The sequence below is a fragment of the Drosophila virilis genome, chromosome 4 (assembly GCF_030788295.1).
Source record: "Drosophila virilis strain 15010-1051.87 chromosome 4, Dvir_AGI_RSII-ME, whole genome shotgun sequence".
Taxonomy (NCBI): domain Eukaryota; kingdom Metazoa; phylum Arthropoda; class Insecta; order Diptera; family Drosophilidae; genus Drosophila; species Drosophila virilis.
In genome coordinates, this window is record NC_091546.1 from 801,981 (window position 1) to 821,104 (window position 19,124).

Sequence of the window (19,124 nt, forward strand, 5' to 3'; positions counted from 1 at the left end):
TGCATGTGAGCACTCGTTTACAGAAATTTTTACTCTAGCTGCTGCTGACTATATTTCGATATTGATATATGAAGTCTATAGCTCTTATAGGTACTGAGATTGACATGGTCATGCAAAGAGGGAAATGGCTAGATCGTTTCGGCTTATGATACTGATCAAGAATATAAATACTTTATGGGGCCGTAGATGCTTCAGTTCATACTAATGAATAAGCATTTTGAAGGCGGAGATCGAGTACATTTTTATATATAAGGAACAAAGACGGGCTTCACATATGTAATATATGTTATTCTATGCATACGTCACATTGGAACGAAATTGTCTCTTTATACGTTACAACAGCTGCTGATAGAAAACTATCCAAGTATTTTGTGGGGAAAAATTGGAAAAAATATCAAAACATTTTTTATTGCAATGAAAATTTTGCAGTTGCTGCCATAAAGCGTTTTCCGCTGCAGCCGTCAATTGAAGTTCGGAAATGGGTTTCCGCACATTATTGACACATGCGGCGCATTATGCAAAAATTTATGGCGGAAGCATTTAGGCAATGAACATTTATGGGGCGGCACTTAAAACTGCAGTTAAACGGACGGACATGGCTTAAATTAGTTCATTTTATGCCGCCCACAGCTGCAACCCCTTCCTCGACCAATGCAGCGCTTTAATTTTAAGCACTTGGTAATCGTCTGTGGGTAATGCATATTTTTTACAGGCCCCCAGATAATTACGAGCAATATATACATTTGAGTCCTGCGCGTGTCTGCATGTGTGTGCCTTGGCCTGTTTAACATAATTACCTGTTTACAATTAATTAAAATGCAATAAGCGTATATTTGATAAAAACGGGGCACGCACATGCCGCTTACTTTGCAGTCTTAATTTCGGTTTTATTTTAGCGTGTTTTTGTCGCGTGTCAGCGATATTTGCGCGGGCGCTGTATGGCCTCTTTATAGCCGCTAAATTAAATGAAATTGATAAAGTAAATTACAATCGAACAGATAAAGCGTAATAATGCGCTCCATAATTTTTTTTTCATAAATTATTCAGTGCGCTGCTGAAAAGTAGGCAACAGTTTTTTCCATTTACATTTGTTGTTCAATTTTCTGCGTTTTCAGGCACAATTTTCAGCGTGAATGGCAAAAACTAATTTGGGCCCCAAACCAATGAGGCTCACAATCAGTTCAGTCGAACAGAGAGAGTCGTCTGTAAGCGGGAAAGGGGTGGGGGGGATGGCTACACGAACGGCAAACGTGCAAAATTGCAACATAAACACATTGCCACACCAACAGCAGGAAGTTTTGTTGCTGTTGTTGTTGTTGTTGTTGCAGTTGTTGTTATTTTATTTGCTTTGCAATTTTGCTTTTATGACTACATTGCATGCATCACCCACGCTTATTGACCATGAATAACCAGCGGAAATGCAATACGCGCTCTGGTCGCGTTTCCTGCCTCCATCATTCAACCCGCCTCTTCGATGAATCATGGTGTTGGTTTGTGTGTGTGTCTGACTGTGTTTGCTTTGGTTTCACTTTAATTGCGGGTACGTTTTAATATATGATTAAACGAAAATTGGAAAAGCGCGGTGCACCTGAGCGAATATGTCATTGCAATTTTGATGGCTTTCATATGAGGTCCCTACGCCTCCGTAATAAGAAATGCTGTGAGCAGCGAATTTAATAGGAAAGATCTCTTCAGACCTGCCGAGCCTGCATGTTGTTTTTAATGTTACATATTTGATAGGAAAATGTTTCTTAAGCCACGACTATCGATAGCAAGGATTGTATAGAAATGCCTGAACTGAACGGAGATCATCGCCGACTAAGCTGTAGTTGGATCCGATTTTAAACAAAAAATTATAGTGCCTATAATAATCTTGCTTCTTGATAAACAAAATACGTATACATATAAATGGAAATGCCATAAAATCTTATTTGACAATTCTTCTTCTTTGAAGATTTGGGGTGTTGTTTTTTAAGCATATTATAATTGTTTTGATCATACAGTGTTGGAATTAAAAGTTGCCTTTTGGAATTTTTTAAACAAAGTCCTCGGCAAAAATACTTGATTAATTCTTAATATATTCATTAATTATATTATAAATATTAAAATATTAATAATATAGTAATAAATTAAATAATGAACTCTTAATATAAAGGACTCAGGTTTTATTTATTTTACCTTTTATGCTTTGAGCTACTCACTTAATTTTTTTACTGGCATTTATTGAAATAAAGTTAAAAATGCTTAAGGCAAAAATAATTTTTACTGCATTTGCTACACGAGAATAAAATAATGTCAATATAGTAAGTGAAGATGCCTAGCGGAAACCGAAAGGCGATTGCTCTAACAGGCAATTCCAATGGTAAGAAAATGCATTGATTTAATTTAAAGAATTTGTTTAGTTGTTTTGTTTTATTCGTTTTTCACATTACAAACTAATTTTAAACATGCGGTCGCTTTTAAAAACTGATTTAACAAAATATTTCGGACATAACAAAGTTTATAAGCCCAAAAGAAAAAACACTTTGAGGAAGTGATTTTTTTTAGTTTTTCCGATTTTAAATTTTCCATTGCGTTACATTGTCTGTTTTCTTTTCTCTGTTTTCTGTTGGCTGATCGTAAGTTTTATTTTGTGAATTTGTTAAATTTACAACACGCACAAGTTTAGCTTAGATTTAATGGAGAATATTTGAAGAGCCGCTCGTCTAGTTTAATGTGTAGTTCTTACAGTTCTTAGAGTCTAGGGGAATGTATCCGTTTACATGTTGCATATTTACAAGAACATTTAATTTGGCTAGTTTTATCATTGTATGGTTTTATCATTAACAAATATTAAATATCAATCAAAATGCCAAGCTGCATTGCCCGCCCGGGCTATTTGGACGGCTATTGCAAAAATATGATAAACCTGGCCCAAAACTGGTCAATGGAGTGTGGATTCGCGTGCAGCTGTTCCACTTGGCCTCAATCGAACGCCTTTGTATGCAAATTAGCTGTTATGACCCCAGCAGCAACAACTACAAACAGGCTGCCGTGCAGCTGTCAAGTTGCCAACCAGGGCCTGGAACACGAGGGGAGTCCATCGAGTTGTTGTGGGCACTGACTTAAGCCCTATGAGTCATATGGCCTGCACCAATTGGGACTTGTTTGTTTCTTTGTCTTGACTTGCATGCATTTTGCGGTTTGTTGCACACCTTTCGTGTTGCCTCTTGAGGCAATTTCCATTTTTGGGCTGTTTTTCTGGTACAAATTGTTTCGCAGCCAGGTTTGAAGTGGGTGTGACATGTGCTGCCTTTGTGACTCAAGCTCTTTAAATTAGCATAAAACAACGATTATTATCTCTGCACAGAGCTTAAACCAAGATCAAAGAAATGCTTTATGGTCTTTGAACATAACAATCAGTAGGAGTCTCAATTGCTGTGGTAAGGGATAAACTTTTATTACAAAACTGACTAATTTAATTGTCTATGGGAATCGCAACCAAATGAAAGAGCTACAAATTTGTCAAAAATGTCGACTCTCAGTAGTCCAACTACAAGTATGATTAATTATCCGGGACTGACAAAAACATTTAGCCTACTTTAAGTACATAAATGTCTAAAATGGATTTAAAACGAAACATAGGTTTCGGGAATTAAAATTTTTATTATTTCATTACTCTATGGATAAATTGCAATTTATGCTTATTTACAAAAACACTGAAAAAATAAAAATAAATAAAAATTGATAACAAGCCCTCACTCAGGACAGCTTTAAAGTTATTTCACAAAGGTGATATATTTGGAGCTAATTTGTCATCTTGTTGCGATGATTTTCATTCTAGTTTCTTAACAAGTTTCTTTTCTGTTCATTTGCTATTTACAGCTAGTTTTTATTTTTTTTTTATTTTGGACTTCCATTCGAGTCGAACAGCGGATTCTTTCAATGGGATTCTTTAAACAGGCTGGCCTTACAGTTCTTACATCGAAACTTATTAATGTAGTTGACTATGCATTAGGTGCTTGCTTACTCTATTAGGTATAATATATATTTGAAGATTTTGAATATGTAATTCGAAGTGAGGTGCATTTTATACAATTGAAATGTGGAAATTTGATATGCGCAAAATGCAGTTTAATATCAACTGATGGGTCTAGTCATAACTACCAGGAAGTTGAAATTATATGCCTGGGTATCATAGCACAAAAGTCGATTCGTTTAAGAAATCATACAAATTTACCAAGTGCACAATCACTCGATTAGAATATTAAAAAAATATATTTTACAGAGCTTTTGCTGATTTTCCTCAATTCAACATCAACTGAGGGACTAATCTTTACACTAAATGAAAATTATATTTTCATTATAAATTTTCTTTAAATTTCTTTTAGTTTAACATTTGTTTTTTTTTTCTTTCTTTTTTTGGGCTCTTGCTTGCTTAAAGTGTATGCTTAATATTTACAAAATTTTAAGTTTTACTTAAATGCTTAGGTTGAGTAGTTTTTCTCATGTAAATAGTATTTAATTGATACATACGAATTTTTAGTATTTTTTTGTATTTTTTTTTTTTAGATTTTTATTTTGCATAATTTTGAAAGAATTTGCGTTTGGTTTTATGTAGTTATCCATACACATCGATTGAATGAAATTCTTGTTTTTATTATTAGCGCAATGTACTCGTTAGTGTATGTAGATTTTTCTATGAAATTTGGCATAGGATATGTTTTGCTTTTACACTTAAATTTCTCAGATATGATATCATCTGGCAATAGATCCCAGCGTTGGGCAAGGTTTGCTCCTGATCTCCTTAAGCGGGGCCAGCGTTCCAAATATTCACAGAAGCCAGTTAACTGCCAGCGCCTTCGGGCGGCCAACTCCAGGAACCGACGGCGCCGAAGAGCAGCAGCAGGGCTGGCAAAAGCGATATGAGATGCGATGGCTGCCTCGAGGCAGCAGCACCTGTAAAACAAACATATTGATGAGTCATTCGATTTCCTGAATAATCCACATTCCCCAAGAGTTTTACCAATCGTGCTCGATTTGGCGGCCACAGTTTCACGCGACTCCAGGGCGGGCGCCCGCTGCTGACGATCGCTCTCCACGCTCTCCTCGTTGCTCTGCCAGTAGAGGGAGCTGATCTTGGCCACGCACTGAAAGCATAAGCCAATGCCAATTAGCCGTGCATTATAGTTGCAATCGACTGGACTCACCTTGAGCTTCATATCGCCGTTTTTGAAGTGATATCCACGCACACGAAACTCCAAGCCCAATCGAGCCATCTCAAGGCTATCGCGGCCCATCACGATTTTGTCGTATTGCTTGAGATGCTGCTTTTGTGCCGGCTCCCCGTTGATCAGCCAGCTCAGGTGACAGACTGGCTTCGACGGTGCCGATGTGCAATTGACTCGCACAGTGTCCCCGATCTGATAGCGCGGCTGCCCGCCGGATATTTTCGGCCCATGATTCGGTGTCACTGTAAAGCAAGAAAAATAATTTGCTTAACTTTATTCACAACTGGTCAGGTAATGGAAATGTTTGCAATGTAATTGAATTAAGCGCAGAGAAAGAGTCGCACATACTCGCGCATAATTAATGCAGCTCGTAAGTGGCCTCTTACATCGAAGAGCAATCAGCAAGGACATCAAAAAGCCTTTAACTGTAATTACACACATTCGCAAGAATGTTGTATGCTCCTTTTGTCAATGTACTGTGGGACAAGGCATATGGCAGAGGGTACAGAGAACAGAGTTAAAAATCAACTTTGTTTCATTTTTAAAGTCAATGCAAATGGGGCCGGTAAAACATTTAAGGATAGCTCACAAAGAAGAATGCACATATTTATATTCAAACAACATATTCTTTTAATATGATACACTTAAAGGGATGGCTTTGCAGCCTTTAAATAAGTACTGTTTCACTTTTAAAGTCAATACAATTGGGAGAGAAGTGTTGCCGATAAAACGTTTAAGGATAGCGTGCAAAGAGCAATGCAAATATTTAACGCTCACGTTAATGAAATTCCTGAATCAGCACAGTGTTGCGCGAGAGAACAACTCAAAAGTAATAAACGTGCCAAGGGCAGATAATGGCTTCCACTTCGACAACGGGGCGTGGCACTGCCCCGTTTTGTACTTAATTAAAAAAAAGTAAAGAGGTATGTGGGACATGCGTAAGGAAAGCTCAATAATTGGTTTATTTGATATTTTCTCGCATTAATTGAAACATTGTAAGAGCTAACCCATTTGTTAGATTCTTTCAAGAGTCTATATGGAGAGAGAGCGCATTTATTTAATTTTAATGAGACAAGGAAATTGAATATTTTGTTGCCCTGCACTAGGTGGCCAGTTTGTGAACAGGATGCCGAGTCCTTTACCAGATGCCAATTGCAGAGTTTCGTGTTGCGCCTTTTGCTTTATTACTTTACATGCAGCTTTGCCTATTTGCCCGTCGCTTGGCTATAATGAAAGCCATGTGGATTCTGGTTGGGATATCTGGTGCAGCTTGGAGCTACGGACTGACACTGGGACTAGGACTGGGGCATACTTAAGATTTATGTTGAGATTTGTGCCAGTAAAACACAAAACACGGCACACAGACCTACAGAGCGGAGCCCATTTTATACGCATACGAAATGCTTATTCAAAGTTTATTTTAGCGTGTATGTGGGTGTGGGAGGCGTGGGGCGTGTGTTGTGTTGTTGTTAAGGCATCTGGCTACGAGTATGACTATGGATATGGCTATGGCTATGGCAGGACTAACGCCCACAACCACTTGGCCACACGCTCGCTCGCTCATTGCTTAGCGCTTTTGGGCATATACGAAAAAAAAGAGAGAAGGAAAATCCACAAAAATGGAAAGAAAGGAATCAAGTCAAGTGTGGCGCCCCCCGGCGTCCAGTTAACGCCCACTGTGAGCCGGCCGAGACGCAGTCGAGTGTTTCTATGCATTATAAATATACCATGGCAAAACCAAAGAGACCTCGTCCTCCCTCGTACACACACTCGCACACACATTATTCTGCAATAAAAACTGGCGTAAAATTTCTTGTTTCATTTTAGCCAGGCTCACAAATTTCATAACATTTGCAGCTGCCCCTTTCATATGTGTGTCAGTGTGTGGCTGCTCTTCCATAAAATAAAATTAATTTTTAATGGTTTTCAAAAAAAATTAATTTTCCTTAGAAGCTGTCGGAGTTTTTGTTGTGGGTTCGTTCGCTCAGCCACTGGCCGCATGACAGGCACAGAAACCGAATCCGAACTAGAAGCAGGCCCAAACTCAGGTTTGTTTCCAGTCCCGGTTCCAGACCTGGATGGTATACATCCGTATGTAAGGCCATCTCTAGTTGTGGGTCAAATCAGGGCCCGGGCTCGTTGCTTATTTGTAATTTATAAAGTGAAGTTTACTTTGCTTTGGTTGCTCTTTTTTTTAGCCAGAATTTCAATTTAGTGCAGCTGCCTCTTGTGTGGGCGGTAACTCTAACATATGGATAATATGAAGCTTTATAAAATATGACCAGACATATATGAAAATGGCACCGAGCACTGCAGCAGGGCTTGAGCGTGGGGTTGACTGCATAAATGCGTACATATTAAATGGATGGCAATTGCATTTGGCTTGTAAATTGCATTTCTGTTTGACTTCAGTTCCATAAAAGTTGCATATAAAAAAAAATGTGCAAATTAAATTGAAAGAAAATTGGTTTGAATGGACACAGATATATACGAACAAAACTACAATCGATATGCCAATAATAGAATAAGAAATATTATTTCTATGGCTAAGGCTGGCAAAATGGCCAACTAAGAGTTCGCAAAACTAGGATTTTATGAATAGACAGATTTTTGAGCAATTATGAATATCCCTTTTAGCAAAAAGCAATTATCTAATGTAACTATCGAGACGGCAATGCCAACATATGGCCCATTTCTCCAGTCAAGCTAAGCTTTGTATTAAAAGGATGTCTGATAAACTAAATTGCTTAATAAAATAGGAAAACAATTTATGAGTAGAATAAATATATTTTGTGATATATGCATGTATGAAGTACCTTTTAAATAAATTTGAGCAAAGATCTTTAAAAATGAGTTTGAGGCCGATCGATGATAAAAAAAGGAAGTTTCATGCATGAATGCATGTAAGCATGTATACATGTCAGCATGTATACATGTAAGCATATTTGCATGTATGAAATATCCCTTAAATGAATTTAAGCAAAGATCTTTAAAAATGAGTTTAAGGCCGATCTATGATAGAAAAGTAAGTTCTTATGAATGTATACATGTATGCAAGTATGCATGTATGCATGTAAGCATGTATGCATGTGAGTATGTATGCATGTGAGTATGTATGCATGTATGAAATACCTTACAAATGAATTTGAGCAAAGATCTTAAAAAATGAGTTTGAGGCCGATCGATTTTAAAAAAAGGAAGTTTCATGCATGAATGCATGTAAGCATGTATACATGTCAGCATGTATACATGTAAGCATATTTGCCTGTAAGCATGTATGAAATATCCCTCAAATGAATTTAAGCAAAGATCTTTAAAAATGAATTGGCGGCTGATCGAAGTCAAAAAATAAGTTTTACGGATGTATCCATGTTAGCATGTATGCATGTAAGCACGTATGCATGTGAGCATGTATGAAATATTCCTCAAATGAATTTTAGCAATGATTTTTAAAAATGAGTTTAAGGCCGATCTATGATAGAAAAGTAAGTTTTTATGAATGTATGCATGTAAGCATGTATGCATGTAAGCATGTATGCATGTATGCATGTGAGTATGTATGCATGTATGAAATACCTTACAAATGAATTTGAGCAAAGATCTTAAAAAATGAGTTTGTGGCCGATCGATTTTAAAAAAAGGAAGTTTCATGCATGAATGCATGTAAGCATGTATACATGTCAGCATGTATACATGTAAGCATATTTGCATGTAAGCATGTATGAAATATCCCTGAAATGAATTTAAGCAAAGATCTTCAAAAATAAATTGGCGGCTGATCGATGTCAAAAAATAAGTTTTATGAATGTATGCATGTTAGCATGTATGCATGTAAGCACGTATGCATGTGAGCATGTATGAAATATTCCTCAAATGAATTTTAGCAATGATTTTTAAAAATGAGTTTAAGGCCGATCTATGATAGAAAAGTAAGTTTTTATGAATGTATGCATGTAAGCATGTATGCATGTAAGCATGTATGCATGTATGCATGTGAGTATGTATGCATGTATGAAATACCTTACAAATGAATTTGAGCAAAGATCTTAAAAAATGAGTTTGTGGCCGATCGATTTTAAAAAAAGGAAGTTTCATGCATGAATGCATGTAAGCATGTATACATGTCAGCATGTATACATGTAAGCATATTTGCATGTAAGCATGTATGAAATATCCCTGAAATGAATTTAAGCAAAGATCTTCAAAAATAAATTGGCGGCTGATCGATGTCAAAAAATAAGTTTTATGAATGTATGCATGTAAGCATGTATGCATGTAAGCATGTATGAAATATTCCTCAAATGAATTTTAGCAAAGATGTTTAAAAATGAGTTTAAGGCCGATCTATGATAGAAAAGTAAGTTTTAATGAATGTATACATGTATGCAAGTATGCATGTATGCATGTAAGCATGTATGCACGTACGCATGTGAGTATGTATGCATTTATGAAATACCTTACAAATGAATTTGAGCAAAGATCTTTAAAAATGAGTTTAAGGCCGATCTATGATAGAAAAGTAAGTTTCATGAATGTATACAAGTAAACAAGTATGCATGTATGCAGGTATGCATGTAGGCATGTATGAGTTTGAGGCCGATCGATAATAGAAGCCCGTAGCCCCGTCTTAATGTGCAGCTTCATCACACAACGTAACTACAGTGAAAATTGCAGCTTCCTAGGTTTGGGTTGGGTGTTGATCGCCAAACAGTTTTATACATAGAGATTTATAGGAATTTCCTTTCCTTTATTTGTATATGTTACACACTCCTCGCCTGGCAGTTAAGATCAAAGACCTTTTTCACACACCTCTGGGCAGCGGTCTGATAATTGTTTTCATATTATATGGCTATTTTTTAAGCCAACGCCATATTGTCGCACTTTAGTTTTATTTGTCGCATAAATCTATGGGCGCCCCGTAGCATGCCACACACCACACACCACACACCACGCACACACCGCACTCGCCACACACACACTCACATACACGCACATGGGTGTGTTTGCAATTTATTCTGGTAAAAACTCAGCACGCAATGGCAACGCCAACAACAATATTTGGACCTGCGGCGACGGCTGGCACACGGAACGAGGACCAGGACTAGCAGAAGGAACGGCAGCAGAAAGGGGACACAGACCAGACCGTGTGGCAGGACCTCATAGTGGCCAGAACAAGGCAAGCTGCAATAAGTCGAGCGCTGGGGATGGGGGCAAGGGGCGAACATGGAACATGGCTCAAGTATATTTCGAGCATTTTCCTATGACTAAGCAGTTTCGGGTTTCATTTTTTCTTTTTTGATCGCATTTTTGCTGCTCTTTTGCTACCTTTTGTTCAGCCAAAAAGAATACGAGGAACGAGGCAGAAAAAAAAATGGAAAACGTTACAAAAATCCTAACGAAAAGGTGAAAAAGCGTCTAAGGCAGCAGCCGAGCTGCCTGCAAGCGACCAAATGCCACCGACAAAAACAACAACAACAATTCTTGGGAGCATTTTAAGTGGCAACAAATGGAGGGGGGAGGCCTTTCAAGCTGCGCATCTAGTCAACACAGCTGGGGGTGCCTTTTAATATGCTGTGGTATGTTCCTCCCTTATTTTATTTATTTTGTTTCTCTTTTTTTCTGGAAGAGGGAAAGGCAAAGAGGGAGGTAAGCGCACTTTGCAGCTGTTGCGGAGCAGGCGCTAAGCTGGGCCAGGGGCTTGAGGGCTGGATATTTGGAATTGGGCTGCCAGCAGCCACTTGATCTATATGCAAAGCCTGTGTGCTTGTGTGAATTATGCACATGTTGGGCGTTGAGTCGCAAATTCTGACTTGCCATTAAGTGTTGCTCAAAAATGTTCATAAACATTTGCAGCCATGAATTATGAGCACGAGCAGCAAAAATAAATACAAGTGGTTTTTCTCTGGTTATTCAATTCAGCTGAATTGAAATAAAATATTATTTTAACATGGTCATACATTTTACAGGCTTAAGATCTCTTGGTGCATTTATCAAATTATCTGTAGCAAACATATTTTTTTACTAAGTAAGAGAAATTTTGGAAAACTAATGTATGACAGTCCGATTGAAAAAGGATGTCCATGAAAATTGAGCTCAAATATTTGCTTGAGGCCAAAAGAAATTTAGCTCAGTATGTCTCTCAGCTCTGATATCCCGGAGCTTCATTATTAAGCTCTCTCCCGCCGTGCCCGTTGAGCGTTTGGATTTCCCTTTTTAAATTTACAGTTCATTAGCAAGGCCATCTCTGAAGGGGTTAACGGCTGGATGGAGGGATGGGAGGGAGCAGCCATAAATGTCTTGTAGTTTGCTGCGTGGCCACTCAAAGCTCATAAAAATCACATTTAATTTTTTTTATTATTATTTCTTAGCCTACGAACTGGTGTTGCAGGAGCACTGGGGGGTCCCTGGACATGCAGGTCCTTATGCGGGCAATTGCTTTTTATATTGTAAAATCGATAAGCGATCACATTATAAGTATGTGCATGCGAGACGTGCGAGAGCGAGGCAAGAAACTCAGCAGGAAGCACCAAAGTGAGTTATATGTATGTTTGTCCTTTAAAGTGCACTTAACCATAAATTCACGCACACACACACACACAGAAAAGGGAACAGAACATATGCAGCGCCTCGCGCCTTGCGTGCTCATTAATTATAAAACAACGCGCTTTACTTTAATTTCAGGAGCCGTCGAGCACCAGATACAGATACGACAACGACAACGTCGAGGACGAAAACGAGGACCCACAGCAATGGAATAACAGTAGCTGTAACTGGTTACAGTAATGTTTTCTCAGCTCAAACATGCCCTCTACGACGCAGCGCAGCATATCGTGCATTAAAAATCGTAGCCATATGTAAAGCCAAAGATAACAAACGGAGCAGGAGGGTCGCTTGGGGAGCAGAAGTTGCCAACTGTCGCGATTTCCACTGTTGCCAGCCTTTAACTCGTTTCCGAAACAGAACACAGCAGCCGTCCAATGCGGCGTATGAGTAATGGCTGCCGCAGCAAAGAGCCAAGCCAAGCCAAAGGAGAGAGCACAGCTCGACACATTTTGACCGCAGCAGAGGCAGCCTTCTCGTAATGTAAATTTCAATTGGTAAGAAGCAGCAGGTAAGCACGCTAGACTTAGTCTTAGTCTAGAGGGGAACATAACTGACAAAGAGGTGCCAGCATATTGCGATATAAAATTCCAATTAGATACGGGTTGTATTCCCGGTAAGAAAAATATTTGTATGTAAGTATATTCCAATGGTTTTGTTTAGGGAGCAAACAATAGTCAAGGATTATTAACCACTGTGGGGCAAAGCCAAAAACACAAAAAAAAATTTTGTAGCAAACACTTAATTTCGAATTATTTGTGAAAACGAGAAACGAGAACGAGAAACTAGAAGCAAACAGTTTTTTTTGCTATCATTTTTGAGCGTTTTATCCAATTGTTGTTCCACTGTGCTGCTGTTTGTGTCCACTGTGGACTCGGGCCCAGGGAAAGCACGAAGTAAACGCACTAAAGCATTTTTTATGGCTCACTTGCAGCAGCAGCATCGGTCATAACCAAGATGATGTGAAAGGGAGTGGGGAATTGGGAGGACGAGCAGAATGATGAGGATGCGGCTGCTGCTGCTGGCAGAGTTGTTGATGATGAGTCGCCAGCTTTGCCCCTTTTCGGTTCGATTTGCCAAGCCCGCCCACAGCTCTTTGGGGACACTGGGGACTGGGGACTGGATACTGTGGACTGACAGCCTTTTTCTCTTTTTTTTTGCTGTTGTTCATCGAGTCGAATGTCGCCCAATTGGCAGCGCCGAGGACATTGTTTAATATGCAAAACCATTTCCGCAACATTCCGATGCGTCTGAGCCGTTGTTCTTAGGGGTTGTTAGAGAGCACGAGGGATTGCCAAAGGCTGCCAAATCAGCATGAAATGTGCTCAAAGTGGGCGTCAAGTGGGCAGCCAGCTAAACATAATGATCATAATGCTGATGATGATGATGATGGTGATGAGCTGGAGCTGCCCCGAGGCACTCGCTGCTTACCGCAGCGGCTGCTGCACATATTGATAACTGTTTGATTTTTTATGAGTTTATAAATTTGTGATTAGCTGCAGGCTAACGCCGGGTGCCTGGCGGCTGCTGTGGTTTCTGATTGAGTTGTGGCTGCGTGGCGCAAATTCCAATAAAATTCTAAGCCAAAGCACTTTGCATATGCATGTAAATATAATGCAAAGTTTTCCTAGTTTTCCGACTTTCCCAAGTGCTCTTGACAAAAGGCAACTGTGGTCCTCGCTACCCGCCGGCAGATGGCTCTTTGTCTTAACCCATTTTTTTACTCAACTAAATCGCACGACATGAAAACATAATTTTACTTCAAATTGCAATGACAGTTGCAGCAGCCACGCCCACACACTTGCAATTGCATGGCAGCGCATTTATCTACACACACACACACACACACACACACACACACGTATACACAAACCCTTCGTAGTGGGGCGTCGCATTCACATGCGAGTGCGCCTGAATGTATGCATCTCTCTGTTGGCTTTTGTTATTGCGACTGCGACTGCGACGAGGACGACTGCAAATTCCATTTCAATTGTTTGCTTAGATTATGCAGTTGTATTAAGTAAAAAAGCGAACAGAATGGAACCAGGGCTGCAACAGCAAAAACAGAAAAGTGAAAAGGCTTTAAAGCAAAGGGAGGCTGCGGCTGAGGCTGAGGCCGAGGCTGAGGCCAAGGCAGCGCAGGGCGTTCTTATAAGAATTCACGCAGCAGCCGCAGCTGAGAATGAATTTCATTATGCTCGGAGGCGACAAGTTGCAAGGTCTCAGCTGTGTTGAATGTCCTGTGGCTGCCTTGATAAGAGTGCGGCTTAAGGTAAAAACAATTAAGTTATTGCTTTGACCAGATTCTTACCTGTTTCTGCAATTTAAGCCCAACACAAATGCCTTCTTCAATCTGTTGCAATCTCAATTTCTATATAAAATCTGCTGTTCCTTTCGACTTTTGTTAGCGTTTTGTCGCCTTGCGTCTCCTATTTTTTCTCGCCTTGACAATTCTGTTGCACATCTTTTGCCCCGCCCCAAAACTGAAGCCCACTTGAAACTGTCATTCAACAACATTGTGGACTGCCGTAGATATTCTGAACCATTAGCATTTTAATTAAATTCTTGTTGTTTTTTTTTTCACACATTCATCCAACTGTTCTCCTACTAGTATATTGCACCTTCTACTGAGCAGTTTTTTTTGTATTAATATGAGGCACTCTGGACTCTGAAACTTACCCACAACAGTCATTGTCTCCGACTCGGAGACGGTGTTGAAGGCGGGTGCCTCGCCGGACACCTCGCAGCGGTACAGGCCGGAAGTTTGGAGCGTTACGCGTCGCAGCATTACCTGCGTGTCCGAGGAGTTCCTCAGCTGTTCGGGGATAGAGAGAGAAAGAGAGAGAGAGAGGAGAAAATGGCGAAAAATGTTTGTTAAATATTTTGCAAGTCGAAATTCAAATAAATTACTGTACCGTGACTCGACATTAGGTCGCCCCAAGCCCCAAAATGAAGGCAATTAGATTTACAGATTTTCACAATTTCAGATTTTGCTTTTTGCGGTTGGGCTGCCTTTTTTGACTCAAAAATTAAGATTGATGATGATTTGTAGAGCAAACGAAGAAGAAGACGGATTAGAAGCCGTCGCTCAGTGTATATATTATTAGTTTAAGGTTTACCAGCCTTCAGACAGGCACTGGGCGTGGCCAAAATGTAATTTGGTCAAGAGCCCCACAGAGCTGCAGAACAAAATGCACAAGTCATAAGCCAGAGCCAGAGCCAGAGCCAAAAGCAAGCAATGAAATATCTGGAAACAATCGTAACATTCCGCACACACCAAGTGCATGAATACGTACGCAACTGTGTAACCAGTGCAGAACGCATGAGAATGTAAGTGGGAAAAGCATGTGTGGGAGATGTGAAGGAGCTGGAGATGGCGATAGAGATGGAGCGTTGGCTGTTGTAAAAGTCGCTCAACATCTTTGCCAGAAACAATTGCAGTCAAGTTCTTTAAGCTGCAGTTTTATTATCACACACACACACAGGGACACACACACACACACACACAGATACACACACACGGACACGCAGCTGAAAGTGGTTGCTAAAGTTTTCATTTCTTTCCATTTTCCTTGACGGCGCTGCCCGAAAAACTTGTCGAGCAAATTTTTATGAAAATTCCATGCTCCCCCGCCCCCCTCTGTATCATCGCCACAGCGAGCTCTTCTCTGCGCTTCTCGCTGCTGCAAACAATCACAAAAGTCACGTTCAACATTATTTTTGGTTTGTTGCTTGTTGCCCGCAGCTCCCCGCAACCCGACTTGCTTCCATTACCCCGTTACAATGACTGCGAACTGGCTTTGTTTGTTTCTTTCTAGTGCTTAAGCCGATTCCTTCCTGCACAGAGTGGGCGGTGAGTAGGGGCAGGGCGACTCAGGCTTGCCAATTTCTATGAACGCTCAAGTTGTCAGCGCCCGCTGCACAAACAGTCGAGCAGTAAACGGGAGAGACCGGCAGGCCTCTCTAGCCCAAAAGCCCGGCCACAATTCAAATTGTAGTCGCCTTTTAGTATTAAGGGACGGACAAGGGATGGACTAGAGGCGTGGGGGCGGGGGTACTGCTTCGCTTTATTGCATAGCCCTTGGTACGTGCGGGCGCCATTTTGTTTATGATGGCTGCAACAAAATGCAATTCACACAATTTATTGTGATTCCCAACCCGTTCTGGCAGTTAACAGCTGTCAGCTATGCGAAACGCTCAACAGCTAGGAATTTCTACGAAACATTTTTGCGCTAATGTGAAGTACCTGTTGGAAGCCGAATTAAATGAGGTGTAGCGTGCATCTAAATAAAAAGTTTACTGACTCGTTCTTAACTAAAGTTAAATCTTACCACAAAAATGCAAGTATTATTTATAGACTTTAATAACAAGCCATATTATATTAGTATTAAAATTCATTCAATAATTAAACGCGCAGCTTTCTGGAAAACCCTTCGAAAGTCGAAGGCCAGATATGCGCATATATGCCTGCATTCTTTGAAAATTTTTTTTATTATTATGCATGCACTTTAATAAGCTACAAAGTGCCAGCAATTATGCTTAACAACCGGCCACAATCTATGTCACCTCGGGACTTCCCACCGTTCGGCTGTAACTGGACTTTGTTCCGATCACGCATGCGACCATAAATATCTGCTACATGAACACAACTCTTTCATGTCTAAATGTAGACATTCACGCCTACACTTTACGCACGGTCGGCCAGAGAGGGGGCGCGTCGCAAGGACGAGCTGTGGCCCGGGCACGCACAAGCTATAAAAGTCGCGCTCGCGTTGCTCATACGCCGCGTTGGCCGTACGTCAATTGCCTTGGCTTTGCTTTATTTGCCATTCGCTTTTGCCTTCGCAATTTTTGTGCTGATGCAGACTTCGACATGGACGTAGACGTGGACGCGGCTGTCAACAAATGCCACACAAAGTAGACGCACTTAAGTGCTTTAGCAAATTATTATTATTATTATTAGAGTTCGGCTCAGCCAAAGTGGGTTCAGGCGGAGGATTGGCAGCTTTAAGTGATTTTGGCTGTGCAACCTTTTCAATCGCAATTGAAATTGACTGACGTGTACAATATACGTTAAACAGCAGAGTCGAAGGGCCAAACCGCAACGTGACCCAAGTTAAGCAGGGAGAAAGAGTGGGAAAGCATTTTTATGGCTAACAAAAAATTACATCAACATTAAATTAAAGTTAAATGGCAAAACTACGTGGCAGCAATTCCATTTTGCGACGACGTGAAAATAACAACAACGGGGGCACCTGCAACAAGATGTTGAACGTGGCGAGTTCGCTCTCATGGCAATTACATGCTCTTGAAAATAATCATTATGATAAGGCCGTAACACTAAATTTCCCGCAGCATAAACTTTCCCCCACACCCCTTTTAACTGCTCGGTAAATTGCAATAAAATTTTAAATTAAATTTTTCGGGCTGCACCTGTTGCTGATTGGGCAATACTCACATCAATGTTGACGCCGGGCAGTGGAAATGCCTGGCCCGGTGGCTTGTCGCGCGGCACATAGCGATAGATCTCGTGCCCATCCTTGTACCATTTAACCGAGTACAGGGACTCGCCGTCCAGGGAATAGCGACAGCCGAGCAGGGCGCTCTTCAGGCGCATTATGTGGTTGGGTATCTTCACCTCGGTCATTGTCAGCGAGCTGGTTATATCTGCAATTAGTAGATAGAGCGAGAAAAAGAAGGAAACGTGAGCATTAGAGCAACAGCAATTTTTTAATGCAAGCCATTTAGTTTTAGCTGCAAACTCTCAATTGTTTTCTTTTTTTTTTTTTCTCTCTCCCTCTCTCTCTCTCCTTTTTTTTTTAGCTGCCAGCTGCATTGTCTGGCCATAAACCCATCTTGGTCGCCCATCTCTATTTATCTGAGCCCCAACCCAGCGCAGGGTAACTAAATTCACTTTTATGGTCTATTTTTGTTATTTTTTTTTTTTTGTGGCAAGCGTTAACTTTTACTGCCAGCCATGTTAGCTGCATGCATTAGCTTTCCCAGAACGTGGCACACATTTCTTTTTTAGCCCAGTTCAGGTTTTTGTACAGAGGAGGGGCTGGGGGTCCATAGTTATTTGCACATTTCAAATGCTATAATCATGAGGATTTATTAAAAAGCTTACGAACGTGTAAGCGAGCCACACTCGAATATACGTATATGAATAAGGTTTAACTATGCATGCAATTTTCAAGAAGCTAACACATAAATTTAAGAATCAAAATTCTTCTAAAATTCTATGCATTTTAATAGCTCATTTCCAAAAAATAATAACCTTTGGTTGAATGAAGACCTCTCTCATTTATGATATCTCAGTAAAAAATATTGTCTTGTGGTTACGAAAAAAATTCCGAATTTTGTACGACAGTATTTTTGTGATCTTTAAATGGCCAGTCTAGAAAATCGATTTCTGACTGCATGCCTATAAATACGATTGCCAGTTCTGGACTAGCTACAAAAAAAAAGGAAAAAAATACTGCTAGCCGTTTGCCATATTTTGCATGTAAAATAGAAAGTGCAGTCAGCCGGTATGGACAAAAAAAAATACCGTACCGGCTGTCACATGAATTATGCCTGGACGACTCCTGTAGCACCTGCAGCTCCTGCCTGTCCAGCTCCTGCAGCTCGAAGCTCCGATATTACAAATCGTCTGACCGCACAAAAAAATGGCCCAGAGACGAGAGCCCGTTGACTGGACGTCACTGCAGTCTACAATTCACGCGGCACAGACTACACCAGATGTATGCCCCGCCTTCTTCTACGCCTCTGCCCGCCCGTGCCGGCTAAATAGCCAGACCAATTGCAAAAAAAATGGTATAATAAAACCAACAGCAAAGCGTTTAAATCACACAAAAATTCTCATATTTGCTTTTACGACATTTTGGCGCGTTGAAGTTTCACGTTTTATGATTGCACGGCAATTGCAGCAGCAGTTGACCAGAAAACAGAAGCCAAGAGTTGGCAATTGGTTGGCAGTTGCCGTTTGGTAGTTGGCAGTTGCCGGTTGGCAGTTGGCATTGCCATGACATGGACACACCTACTTATTTAATATACCGTGCGATACTTTTCATTTGCCAAAGCTCCGTCTGCATGTGTGTGCGTGTGTGTGTGTCAAAGGTGAAAAAGCGAATGAGCGAAAGTTGAAAAGGCGTACAAAAAACAAACACACACACACACACATTTGTTAGCTGTGTGTGTAACGTATACGCCGCGTGCGGCAAAGCGCCAACCGTTGAATTTATCACATTCACATGCAAATTGCGCCAAACGACCTTATTATGCAAATTGCCAACTGCAAATGGAGAACGAAAT

The 19,124-nt window shown here is 40.4% G+C and overlaps 2 protein-coding genes across 9 annotated transcripts in view; one reads left to right on the plus strand and one right to left on the minus strand.

The window, feature by feature from the left end:
• Positions 1 to 19,124, plus strand: part of LOC26530582 (uncharacterized) — a 142,565-nt gene that overhangs the window by 3,434 nt on the left and 120,007 nt on the right. For 3 of the 5 annotated variants that reach the window (XR_011416572.1, XR_004304791.2, XR_011416573.1), the window contains exons 2-3: positions 11,579 to 11,741; positions 11,892 to 12,321. Coding sequence is in view for 1 of the 5 variants with exons in the window: in XM_032438795.2 (XP_032294686.1) it covers positions 11,579 to 11,741; positions 11,892 to 11,968 (240 nt within the window). In the remaining 4 variants the exon portion in view is untranslated. Of the gene's footprint in view, positions 1 to 11,578; positions 11,742 to 11,891; positions 12,377 to 19,124 lie in introns of those variants that run through there. The other 2 variants (XR_004304792.2, XM_032438795.2) reach the window with 2 other exon arrangements.
• Positions 4,517 to 19,124, minus strand: part of beat-IIIa (beaten path IIIa) — a 35,597-nt gene continuing 20,989 nt past the window's right edge. For all 4 annotated transcript variants that reach the window (XM_015168940.3, XM_032438794.2, XM_002059120.4 and 1 more), the window contains exons 3-7: positions 17,269 to 17,477; positions 14,490 to 14,625; positions 5,190 to 5,452; positions 5,006 to 5,129; positions 4,517 to 4,938 (exon numbers count right to left, since the gene is read on the minus strand). In XM_015168940.3, coding sequence (XP_015024426.1) covers positions 4,826 to 4,938; positions 5,006 to 5,129; positions 5,190 to 5,452; positions 14,490 to 14,625; positions 17,269 to 17,477 — 845 coding nt within the window. In that variant the 3' untranslated portion in view covers positions 4,517 to 4,825. The remainder of the gene's footprint in view (positions 4,939 to 5,005; positions 5,130 to 5,189; positions 5,453 to 14,489; positions 14,626 to 17,268; positions 17,478 to 19,124) is intronic.